Genomic DNA, 13,462 nt, shown 5'->3' with positions numbered 1-13,462 from the left:
TGGGTTCAGTGATCTTAAACTGTTGTCAGTTGGCCATGGGGTCCGTGACAGTGACTTTGTTCGTACTGAGATGTGGTCAGGTGGTATTCACTCCTGATATGCATGTCTATTGAGAAAACCTTAAACCTTCCCACATTCATCCGATGCCTGATTGTTGATTGAATTCTACACATCGCTTGGTAGGTTGTTGGTCATTGCATGAACAAGACCCCCAACAAAGGTCAAGTCCATCACGGGGGAATGTAGAGGAGAGGGTAATGTTTCACTTCTCAGAAAAACAGACTGGATAATGGCATTCTGCAAGCAGCTGTCAGTGACCCAATAGCAGCATATCGACATTATCATCCTTTGCATTTGACAGATGAAATACTCTTTGGGCCAGGCCTGGCATTGCATGCACACAGACATCTCGCACATTCCCTCGTTCACTCCTGGACACCCCCCACCCATGCATTCACATTACGAGGTGAGACACAAAAATAACCAGACTGGGCTTGAGGCTTTCCTGGAAAACCGTTTGGAGGTTGGCCGGATGTGAACCATAGAACTATATCCCCCTCCTACACACCCAATAAAAAACTGCCAACCGGCTAGGTACAGTGGAACCTCAGGTCACAACCGTAATTCGTTCCAAAACTCTGGTCACAACCTGATTTGCTCGTGACCCGAACTAATTTCCCCCATTGGATTGTATGTAAATACAATTAATCCATTCCGGACCGTACAAACTATATGTAAATATTTTTTTTGAAGATTTTTAAGCATAAAAATAGTTAATAATACCATAGAATGCACAGCGTAATAGTAAACTAAATGTAAAAACATTGAATAACACTGAGAAAATCTTGAGCAGAGAAAACTAACATTGTAAGAGTTCACACTACAGCCTTACGAACCGCTCACTGTAAATACTTTTTTTTTTGATGAATTTTAAGCACAGGGAAAAAAATGAAAATTTGAAAAATCTGTAATTTATACAAAAACTAGCTAAAAACAACCAACAGAACTAACTTTGCAGCACATCACCATGAATCTTCCTGGCTTTCTCGCATAACATCGCCTCGCTTACGCTATCCCCTGCAAGTTGCTTCTCGTTCAACCACACTAGCAACAGTTTTTCCACCTCTTCCAGCACTTGAGGCCTCTGCTTGGTTAACACTGTAAACTCTTTTTGCAACATCAGCTGCTTTAATGGCCTCTTTCTGTTTTAGAAAAGTCGAAATCGTAGATTTTGACTTCTTGTACTCCGCGGCAAGATCAGTAACATGAATGCCACATTCATACTTTTCAATAATTTCTTTCTTTAATTCGATTTCAATTTTCTTAGAACCTTTCTTCTCACAAACACTGCCACTCTTCACTTGCTTAGAGGCCATAGGTAATTGCAAAACTAATGCAATAGCACATGAAATAGAGCACAAAGAGTTCACAGCGAATTCACGCACGTCTGACCGAGAACAATGCACAGGGAGAGACTGAACATGTGCGTAATCATTGGCGCGTACAAACCAGAAGGAGAAACTGGCTTGTTTGTCACCCGAGTGTGTGGTCGTGAACAGATGCAAAACGTTGGCAAACTTTTTGGTCGTAACCCAATTTGTACGTGCTCCGTGACGTTTGTGACCTGAGGTTCCACTGTATATTCTGTGAATAGCCCAGTCAGTATCTGCACAACAATCTCTACACGAGTTGCAGTGATAATGTCGGGTGAAAAAAAATCGAACAGCAAATCAACATCAAATTTCTCACACATTTTCTCTTTTTCCGTAAAGCAGTTATTGACTGACAAAAACACTCCTGTCCTCGATCATCCTCCCTATTTGCCGGGTTTAGCTCCCTGTGATTTTTACTTGTTCCTGAAAATCAAAAGTGATTTTTCTTCAATGGATGAAGTGAAGACAAAAACGGCAAGCATGTTGAAGAGCCTCAAGCAAGAAGACATCCACAAAAGTGACAGCAATCGATGGAAGATACGTATATAATGGTGTAGAGGTTGAGAGGGGGAGTATATAGAAGGTGTTTAAAATGCTGTAATTCATCAATAATTTTTTTTTACCAATCCGGTTATTTTTGTGTCTTACCTTGTACACACACATTAAGGCAATTCAAACCAGTCACTTTTATATCTACACAAGATACAGCTTCGACCAAGCATATGCTGCACTCCATTCATTCTGGTATTGCTATCATTCCACACAGACAAGCTCAGTCATTCCAATTCACATCTCTTTCTTATGAATATCCACAGTGGTTGTACACAATCATGTAACTTTTACTGATTAGCCAAGAAATAACATTTACAATTTAGGTCAGAAGTTAGCTGTCAAGATGTTCACTCACCAACTCGTGAACAAAGAGCAACAAATGCTTCTCTCCAGGCTACATCGACAGTGGCTTGGCATGATAAAGCCTTCTCTGATGTGGATGGCTAAGAGAGTGTGTTACAGGCATTTTATTAGAGCTGGCTAGTGATAGTTATTGAATTTGTAAAACGGGTACCTCTGTCAGCTGCTGCACGTCGTCTTCATGTGTTGGTAGCGAATATCCAAAGTCAGGTGACGTACAATGTCAGGCAGGGTTATGGTATATCCCTCCTCATTCATGAATCGACAGACAACACAGACATGGCTTGACTCTTCATTTTTGTCTGATAACTAGATGGATCAGAATCAAGAAAGGACAGCAGACATGTGGCCAGGAGGTCACTGGGTACCTGACGACCTGACCCTTTCAAGCCATTCTTACCCCTCACTTTTGAAGGGTTCCTGCTTTTAGACATTGACTTTAGAAATGAAGCTGCAAGTGTGGAGCAAGTGAATTAAAGTTGTTATGAATTCCCTGTCACACCTTTCATGGCTTTTAAGACAAATTGAGCACTGGTCCCTTTCAGATTCACTGCGCCTTGCACATTTTATAAATGCCTTGCATTTACAGATTTTGCAGAATTTTTTTACATAAGTGGGAAAAAAAATGTGTTGGGAGGAGGATGACTTGGGGCAAAAGAAGACTGGCATACAGGCCACTAAGTAAGCAAGTAAATGCCCGTCAAGAATAAAAAAGAGGCGATTATACAGCAGGTTTAAAAGGTTGTTAGAGTGCTACTGACATGACCCAGAAAGTTCAATACGTTCAGTAACTCTATCTAGTGGACCTCTTTTAATGTGATGGTGACCAAAAGTCGATGACACTTTCCATCTATCCTTATATCACTCCGTCTGGTACCTGTATTAATTTAATGTCTTCGCAGGCCATGCTTGGATACATGTCATCCTTGTTTTGCGAGATTTTTCAAGTATAATATTATGTTCCCTTTGTCTTGAGTGCCGTTTCCAAATTTATGATACCAAACTTTTATGTGATACACTGTCATGTAGCATTTCATTGTGAAAATAAAATGAAAAGTCCAAATGATGAAGTGCTCTCCCAACACATGGTAAATTACAAGTAAACAAGTGTATAAGTCCTCCTATGTACAGTAAAGGTGAGCTGACAGTAACATCAACTCAGGACAACAGGGAGAAGATTCAGACCTGCACATACGGTTACCAGCAGGTGCCTCAAACTTCGATGCACATAATGATGACTAGCAGCAAAAGAAATTACTAACAGGGTGCGTGACACAAAAGTGAAGAAGGTGCCATTTCAGTCGAGTTATATGCCTTGGCCTTGATCTCACTTTTTGGCAATCATGTTAAAATATTTATTGGGGCATTCATTTTGCTTCTGAAGTGCAGTGGACTCCACTACTGCAATTATTGAAGGTGTGACAATGGTGCTAATCTGTCTCTTTCTTCTGATTTCCAACAGCCTGTGGTCTTCGTAACGCTTTCATGATAATGCACCACAACCGGTACCAGCAGTGTATTGGAGTTTTCCTTTTGCAAGCTCAAAGTGAATCTATGAAGGTAACGTGTGCTTTAAATTGTTTTGTATCATAGCTGAAACTGAATGTGAGCACACAGCATGGCCTCGGAGGAGTGGCAGCCACACTCCTGTGCTAAAGGCAAATCTGGTGGGTGAAGACAGAACACCTGCTGTAATTATAGGGTGTGTCCATTTCACACACTGACAAGGCACAAAACAGAAGGCGTTTAGACCAGCCTAACAGACATGAGAACAGAACAGACTCCACATCCACCAACCACCAGGGTCACCTACCTAACTGCTCAGAGTCCTCCGTCAGTATGACATGAAATTAATGAAACATATTTCTGACTATACGCACCAGAAGATGCATGGTGGCAAAATGGGCCAACATAGTCCTAAGAAGTTCCATGGGGCCACCCTGTAATTTTATCATGCCTGTCTTGTAACAGGGATATGTGGGGCAGATGTCACTTGCTGGTATTTTGAATGTCACTTCACCAGCCTGAAGATGCAGTCTACATCCAGTCTTGCTTGTCACTGCACTTAGTACAGGCCCTGAAGCCGGGCCCTTGATCAGATGCTGTCTTAGTCCTACGTGGGAGGCTCTGAAGAGGTTGGAGTTCAGACTTGGCTACGTATTTGTGTAAACATAAGAACTGTTCAGAATATTTAGTCTTCTCAAAGGAGTTGGGTGCTACACATTAGGATCTGTAGAAAAACTGTAGACCTTAGGAATGATGTGACTACGAAGAACGGCCTGTCTCGTCTGCATTGGAAAGGGTGACATTTCAGTAGACTTCTGTGCTAGGATTGTCCATAGAATACAACATGCTGGGAAGGAAGGTTTCTCTTATGGGTATCTGGTACCAGAGCATCTTGGGCAAAGGAGTTTATAGCTGTGTCATTTGATCTGAGACCAACACTCTGGTCACTTGGAAAAGAGAGTTGCTGGGCTCAGTTCAGCTGTCACCAGATCACTTGGTGTTGAGCAGAAAGATCAGAACAGGTAGTCAGATTGTTTATTGAACGCCTAATGGATGTCTCTATTCAAGATGAGGTTCTTTGGCAGCCAGATGGTGGTAGATGTCATCATTCTGTGAAGACAGTGTGAATGGATCTTGTTCAAGTCTTTGCTTTTGGAGATGGAGTTCTCTTTGTTAAATATCATGACAACATTCATAGGACCAAAATGTGAATAACAACTATGAATAATGTGAGAGTAACAACGGGTCAATGACATGGCCATAATGATGAACCTGTTAGTTTGGAGTTTGTTTGAAAAGTCATTGACGAATGATGTTTGGGTAGCTTAAGAGAGGTTTTGACACTTTTGAGCCGTTATCAGCAATGATGAGGACCTCAATGGGACAGAGTTAGAAGCAATATAGGGAAAGTTCTGCCACTGATGCAATGCTTGAATGACTCCACAGTTGGCCAGGCTGAACTGGGCCATGTCACACCCTAAGCCTACCATTTAACACCAATAAAGGTGAATACAATTTAAAGGCAAGGTCTGTTCAAAGGCTCTGAATTAATCTTTCACCAAGTCACCTGCGTAATGTCACAATTTGCCAATTCCAAAGATAATTACTGCTGCATTTTGAACATGATTAAAGTCAAAAATGGCAAAAGTCATAAGGTCTGTTACTGAATATCCATGCTTAAGGCATTTGTGATGATGATGTTCTCTTTCTAGAAATAAATACTTAACTTTCAATTCAGTACACTAATTTGATGAAGAGGAGGTGACCTTAGGGCCTCAACAGCACTAGAGCATCCTGTTAGCATATTGAAAATACTGGAGAACCACGCTGCTAAAACTGAAGACACAGAATCATATGGTGAGGTCCTATAAAAAGTACAAAAGACCCTGAAGTCGGACAGTCACATACAGATGGGTAACCCGGATCCTGGATTAACACGCCTGGTAGCAGAACCTTATGGAGATGCCTCTCTTGTTCATTAGACTAATGGTTTTCTTGTTTCATATTTATGGATTAGACATATATTGGATTCAAATGGATCTGGAACGTCTATGACAAATGAGACACATCAACAGGGCCTAACTAATGAAGGTCTGGGATCACAAATTATCCAATACAATTCACATTCATTAGATTTGTTAGGAAATAAAATATCACTGTGCTGTCTTCATGTAATACAGGCAGGAGTTGATTTAGCACAAGTTTAGTGGTAGGCCACAGTTTAACTTGAAAAATAATCTCTTGTAAAATCCTCATGCTTTGTTTAAACAAAAATAGAAAATAAGATTTTTTTTTAGTGCCACCCTTTTTACGTGTAAAAAAAAAAAAAATTCTGATCTTGTATTTGTTGTTTTTTTTTTTATTTTTTTTTTAATCTTTTATAGAAAACATGGATGACTGAAATTGAAAAAGCAGCAACAATGCTATCAAGTTCTGAAGCCTGGAAATCCTCAGACTCAAAAACATTCTCCTGGATTGAGTCTTCACAAATTTAACATGGAACCATACTGCATATTCAGTGACCGCATATTCATCAGTGAAATTTTACTAAAATATCTTTTTAACCCAACATTTCATCCTTCATCCAAATGAACAGAAATTTTTATCCGAATTACTTCTTTTCTTTCAACAACTTGCACTTATTTCTGGAAAGACGCTAAATAAATGTAACAATAATGGCATATCTTTATTAAAGTAAAGGACAATTTGTGTACAATTAAAGTGTTTCCCACATTTTTCAATTTAATAATCATTAAGAAATTTACAGCAACTATTTTTGTAAAAATATGACATTCAGCATGGGGCTTGAACAACTCTCCAAGTAAACAGCAGAAGCCACGATATTTTGTTTTCTAAGGGTGACTGGGTGTGGCATGTATCAGGTGTGCAGATGCCATCACGTGTGTCACATTTTGGTTGACATTTTAGAACAACTAAAGCTCACACTTGTAACAGATGACCAAACCTGCAGTTGGTTTATATGTTTTAGTTAACTGCTAATGCAGGTTAAATATTTTCACAAGTCCAAGTCTACCTCACATTCATTTGCAGATCACCTCATATTTTCATCAATGCCATTCTAGATAAATCCTTTGAGCCACTGACTTGTGTTATGGCACAATGTCACCAACATTCAACAAAGCAGACTAAGATTATAGATTAGGACAACAGACTCGAGTAGGCAATGTTTTTCTTAACCCATGATCCACAGGATCAACATTACATTCAAGATCCCTTCTAACTGGACACAATGGCAGGAACTGAGGTTTGCAACTACGGGCTTAAATTAAAAATTGAAGCAAAATATTGGGTTCTATCACAAGAATGGTTGAATATAAATTGAGCAATGTTATTTTCATATTATACAACACACTAGTGAAACGGCACCTGGTGTACAAAAAAGACACAGCAGCACTTGAAGCCGCGCAGAGCAGAGCATCCGGGTGGATCCCAGGACTTGAGGACACGCCACACTCCGACAAACTGAGAATTAAACCAGTTTAGTCCCGAGTACCCCAGTGGTTTAAAGGGCACATACACTTGAGTATTGTAAACATACAGCATTTGCTTGGCATTTATCGAAAGCTTGACCGGTGCCATTTCCATTGTGGTTATGCAGGTGTTTTACAACAGTCTTCAAAGAAGTGTCTGGCAGGGAAAACATGATTGATATTGTTTCTGTATACAATTTTGGGGGTTGTGGGATGTTCTAGTGTTGCAAGATTGTTGTGTCTCCACAATTTCATCTATGACTTTAGGTGCTTTTAATCCTGGGCATCACACTACCAAAGAGGAGGTGTCATCAGCGTCGTGAACACAGATATTGAGCTCACCCTGTTCTACAAAATTCCAGGATTGGTGTCCATAAGCACATTAGTGCAGTGATATGTGAGAGTGTCTTTATGATACTTAGAGAAGCTAATCCCTACTACAGCACACACACAAATATATAAACTGAGGTGTTTTGCAAAAGAAAAATTCATGCAGTTGTCCGTACAACTTGTGCATAGCACATTAAGTGAAAAGAACTGAACATATGCTAGATTCTTATACATTTAATCCTGCATGGGCTAAGGGGTAACAGGAGTTGGGGCAACACGAAGGTGAGGATTAAGCAGTGCAGATTACAAGGAAAGAAGCAAACATGAGCTTCATGCAATCCAGCAACAGAAACCTATTAATGAAGTGATACTTGAGTCATTTGCTAGAGATATTTTGAAACAGTGTGATCTGGGGGTGAAGCAGTCAATATTCATACCCAGGGGCAGGGATAACAATGGAAAAAGAGGATGATGTTAATTACTGCACAGGATATGAAGGACTATTTTCTTACGGACACATTTCTCGCATTCAGTGTTATAACAGGTAGTCATCCTCAGTTAAGCACACTCACAAATGCTGATTAATCTAGAAATGCATGGGGAGAACAAGCACGCTTCATATATTTGGTGCTATGAGGCAGGAATGACAGCTTTGCACTACCACTCTGCCTATATGTTAAAACATCTGTACTAAGCTTACCAAACTTCAGCTTGATAAAAACTAAATATATACTAAATTATATATATCATTTTTGTTCAGTTCTTGCTGACTGAAGGCTATGTGTGCATTTGACCTCTCCCCAGATGACCGAAGCAGGCCCGTGCACAACAAGAGCTGCGTTTGTTTTTTTGTATCAGTGAGTTACTTCACTCCTGGCTCATCCAGAAAGTGGCAGTGGCATTCTGTAAAGATACTGCTTTTTCCCCCCACAGCATTTTATGAGTGTTGCAGTTTATTTCAATGGAACACTTGTTTGGCTGAAAACGCTTGAAAACCCCTGCTGGATTTTTCTAAACTGCTTAGGAGTGAATAGTGTCATTGAAAATGACAGCCAATATCCTTACCAGTGGTTTAGGAGTGTTTGGGTCCACAGTTAAAATGTAAGAAAAACACCTAGGTGTAACTGAACTGAAGCCAGGATGCCTTTCCTAACTCAAATAATTGTGAAAATTCCGGAACTACCTACCTGAAGCAGAAACTTTGACAACCTTTAAGAATTATATGGATGACATGTTGGGGAGGTGTAGCTATTCACAAAATAAACAAACAATCTTGATTGACTGAATGGCCTCTACTTGTCTGTTAATTTTGTTATGTTGTTATGTTCTACTGCGGTGGGCTGGCGCCCTGCCCGGGTTTGTTTCATGCCTTGCGCCCTGTGTTGGCTGGGATTTGCTCCAGCAGACCCACGTGACCCTGTAGTTAGGATACAGCGGGTTGGATAATGGATGGATGGATATTAAGTTCCAAGTTGGCAGTTAAATTAGGGCCAATTGTAAGCAAATACTTCTACTGAAATTACTTTCTTTAGTCACTGGGTTGGGAAGCTTGCTTAGCTTTAAAAGTACATGAATTTAACCCCATAAGTGTAAATAACAGACAAAAAAACAAAAACCTGCCAACAGCCTCCTGGTGGACAAGCGAAGTATCACATGAACAGCGGCCTTGACAAAAAGTTAAGTTTCCACGCTGTAAGGCTGTATGTGCAGACCATGTGGCAGAATAAAAGCCTGTCTGTGTCATGCTGGACCTCAACAATTTCATTTTCTTTGACGGATCCAATAAATGGAAAGTTGATCCTGCAGGTGTCATTTCAAATACTTAGAAATTCTCAATAAACAATTAACTAGACAGAGCAATTCAAATGACTGACTAAGCACATACGTTACATTTGCCAACTTCTGTTCTCTGTTATACCCTCAAAAGACATATTAAAAAAAAGCCATACATCGATAGAAAAATAGAAACACCTACTTTTATTAACCATTTAAGCAAATTAGAAAACAAACAATACATCTGGACATAAATAACACTTTGTCCTGACAAAGTTTGAATTTCTTTCTCAATCCCTATCCTACTTGGCAGTCGCTTGCGGACTGAACACTGAATTACAGCTGGTAGTTTTTACAAAAGGAGAAAAACAAAAACAACAAAAAAAAAACCTTCGGTGATGTAAGGCACGACTATATGTTTACAACACAAACCACAAGACTTTGAAAGTGGCTTTTGATCAAACTGGTATTTCATTCAGCGCCTAAACTGTAGCTATAGATGAAATACCAATAATTGAGCAGCTATTTTTTTCTAAACACTGATAAACTATCAATAACTTTAAGGTTCCAAATTGAAAACTGGTTAATGTAACCATTTTGTTTTTCTGAAACATTTGATTCATTTTTGCAAATGGTGTTTTTTAAAAGATAAAAATGGCATTAAAGGCACGCAAACGTGGAAAAAAAAAAGTGGAATCATATTTAAAAAAAAAAAAAAATCACCAGCACAGACAAGAAAGTAAAATAATTCAGGTTGCATGCCAACAGAAAAGGTTAATAACTGGCACTTGAATATATTCATGACGATTTGCATACTGGACTTAAAACAGTGGATTTATTTTACAGGATTTGCAATTCAAATTTCAGGTCAGTTAAGTTAACCTGCTGTACAAAGTCTACAATTACAAAGAACACGTCGCATGCATTTCACTGGAACTCACTGTGCAGCAATGAGCAAAAGCAGGCCTCGTGTCCTCAAGACAACTGACCGCCGACATTAATTAATCAATCCGCTCAAACACTTTCACCCTCCCTTCATAGATTTGGTGCTGTTCCTTTCAAAGTGGGATACGTCTGACTAAACGAAGAATGCTTCAGACTAAAAAGTGCAGTTTTTATGATCAAGAAATCAATCACTCTTCAATATTTGGATCTCATTTAACACAAAGACCTTGGCAAACAAAGAGAACCGAATATGAGTTAGCTATTGTTACCACTCAAATAAAACAAGAGGTAGAACGAAAATAAAACAAACTACATGAATAAGAAGGACCACTCTCATACAAATTTGAAGCACAGTAATAAAAGGCCTACTACATTCCATGTTAAATATTTACCACAATGATTAAAAATCACACATACAAACAAAAGGGTGTCTTATTCGAACAAACCGGGAAGACATTCAGGGTAACGCACTTCCACCATGTCACTTCTCTGGATCGGTACATACTGTAGGGTACAAAATTTGAAATGGGGGTAATATTCCAAAATTTTACATCTGTCTTTTAGACATAAGCAGCAGCTTTGCACAAGAATAAAACTATACATGTTTGTAAACCAAATCGATGAAACCGTCTTTCATTATTTTTACACATTTACCATGAAAGAAACAGAGTAATTGGTCTATAAAGGAGAAAAAGGTAAAATTGATTTTTTTAACCACACACATATAAGTACATTTCTAAAAGAACTAAAAAAAGAAAAAATGTCCATAGGAGACTAAAGCTAAACAAATAAATTATAATTTCAGGCAGAATTATTGTCTTTCTTTATAATTCAGTTCTTAATGTGTGCGATGGAAAAAAGTGACTAGGCATTTGAGGATCAAGTGAAATATCTGTAATATCTTTGGTTTATTTAAAAAAAAAATGAATTCCATAAGCTGGGCTTCACCCTGTGAGGTGCACCGCCTGAAATGAACCATTCTTTAAAGAAATCATCTCGACCGACGAGTCCCGTTATTTGAATGCATTCCTCCCTTTTGGATTAAAACGCTGCTTGGCCTCACTGTGCACTGTCCCAGAGAGGTGGAATGAGCCCATTAGAACTGTCTGCCTTCTGATTTAGCACTTTAATCAAATGGCCTTTTCTTTCTACCACTCTAAGATCATAAAGGCCAGGCGATTAAGAAGAATGAAAAACAATCAAACGAGTCCCTGTTTCCCTATGTCAAATTTTTTTAAAACAATAATTGTTGAAATAAACTATTTTTTACTGAAAATATGTACAAGTGCATGTATAAAATATTTATGCTGTCTAGACATCAATCTCATCCTCGCAGCTCTTCAAAGCAGGTATTGCAGACTCGTACAGGCTTCTTGGATGAAGGTATTAAGGCATTCCTGGCTGAACATTCAGCACAGAAGATATTTCCGCAGTGTCTACAGTGGTGCTGCAGCAAGACAGAAGTAAAGGAAACATTAGCATCAACAGTTGTCCTTCGAAATAAAAGTGGACACCCAGTCACTTAAAGAAGTCTAACAGACTGCTTCACATTTGCAATATTTAAAACTAGAAATTAACCCTCTGGGTGAGAACAGACTTCTCGGCATTCATTATAAAATTGCCTGACGTGACCAAGCAAATAAAAATAAAACAAAATCTATATTTACCGTATATAGATCACTTTACCTTCTGTTAACTTTTCAAACAAGGAGTAAGCTCAGAGATATACAGATGGATGAGCCTGTGGTGTCCCTGGAGAATAAACTCTCAGAGTGTGTTTTTGATACGAATATGAGCAACACTGGAGCACCACAAGGAACAGTCCTGTCTCCTTTTTTTTTTTACTCTGTACACCTCGGACTACAAATATAACACCAGGTGATGTCTCCTGCAGAAATTCTCGGATGATTTTCCACTTATGGGGTGTATTGATAAAGGGGATGAAACAGAATATAGATGTCAGGTGGAGAGGTTTGTTTCTTGGTGCAAAGAGAATTGTCTGTATTTTAATGTCAGCAAAAAACCAAAGAACTGGTTATTGACTTTCGCTGCACTAAAGAGCCTCTCTATGTCCGATCACTGTTCAAGGAATGGATGTGGAGGTGGTCCACTCCTACAAGAACCTGGGGTTTCCAATTGATGACAGGTTGGACTATTCTCAGAACACAGAGGAACAAAGTAAGAAACGGCAGAACAGGCTCTTTTTGTTTACGAGACTGAACTCCTCTAATGTGGGTAGTGACTTCATTCACATCTTCTATAATCCTGCAATTTTCTGCTCTGTGGTGTGTTGGGCTAGTAACATCAGCTCAAGAGAGGCCCACCGATTCAACAAGCGAAATTAAAAGGGCAAGCTCAGTTATAGGATGAACCCCTGAAGGTTGTAGCGAGAATTAGGAGAGAATTAAAACAAAACTGAGTGCCATTATGAACGATGCTACACATCCTCTCTATGACACACTAACACTGAGGACTTTCAATTAACAAATTATTCTGCAACAGTAGTACATCTGCATGGCTCACTGGGACTGTGACAGCTAAGTCAGAACTCTTGTTTCTTTGGAACTTTCTTCCTTTACTGTCATTTCAATGTGTGTTCAGACCAAAGCGTGTTTGTTTATTTATTCAGCTTCCATAAAAATCCAAATTTCGCACTGGGGACAAGACATTAAAGAAAGTGTACTCACAGAACCTTCACTTGAATGTTAAAAGACCTTAATTCAAAAACACAGTGCCTTGTCTTACCAAAATGGGACAAAGATTAATCAACATCATTCCAATTTAAAAAAGAATTCTAGACTGAGCAGTTACATCTATAGTATTTGTATGCAGTTCTGGTCACCACACTACAAAAAAGACACAGCAGCACATGAAGACATGCAGAGGAGAGTGACCAGGATCATACCAGGACTTAAGGACACATCCCATTCTGACAGACTCTGAGAATTAAACCTGTTTAGTCATGAGCAAAACAGACTGTGTGATGACCTAATCTAGTGTTTCAAAACCAGAGTTTGAAATATGTGGTGTAGTAATACCTGCAATTATGAATTTAACTCTGCTCTGTACAAG

At 39.1% G+C, this 13,462-nt stretch overlaps 2 protein-coding genes across 5 annotated transcripts in view; one reads left to right on the top strand and one right to left on the bottom strand.

Moving 5' to 3' along the window:
* Nucleotides 1-6,564, top strand: part of plekhg7 (pleckstrin homology domain containing, family G (with RhoGef domain) member 7) — a 90,955-nt gene extending 84,391 nt beyond the window's left edge. Inside the window, exons 15-16 of the mRNA XM_039761547.1 lie at nt 3,808-3,905; nt 6,236-6,564. Coding sequence (XP_039617481.1) covers nt 3,808-3,905; nt 6,236-6,346 — 209 coding nt within the window. The 3' untranslated portion in view covers nt 6,347-6,564. The remainder of the gene's footprint in view (nt 1-3,807; nt 3,906-6,235) is intronic.
* Nucleotides 6,565-10,935: 4,371 nt separating this feature from the next.
* The window catches only part of eea1 (early endosome antigen 1), a 164,269-nt gene continuing 161,742 nt past the window's right edge, over nt 10,936-13,462 (bottom strand). For all 4 annotated transcript variants that reach the window (XM_039761542.1, XM_039761543.1, XM_039761545.1 and 1 more), the window contains one exon: nt 10,936-11,837. In XM_039761542.1, coding sequence (XP_039617476.1) covers nt 11,715-11,837 — 123 coding nt within the window. In that variant the 3' untranslated portion in view covers nt 10,936-11,714. The remainder of the gene's footprint in view (nt 11,838-13,462) is intronic.

Source organism: Polypterus senegalus, chromosome 8 (genome assembly GCF_016835505.1).
Source record: "Polypterus senegalus isolate Bchr_013 chromosome 8, ASM1683550v1, whole genome shotgun sequence".
Classification (NCBI taxonomy): domain Eukaryota; kingdom Metazoa; phylum Chordata; class Cladistia; order Polypteriformes; family Polypteridae; genus Polypterus; species Polypterus senegalus.
Note: the sequence above shows the minus strand (reverse complement) of the source record. Positions and strands in the feature narration are given on the sequence as shown.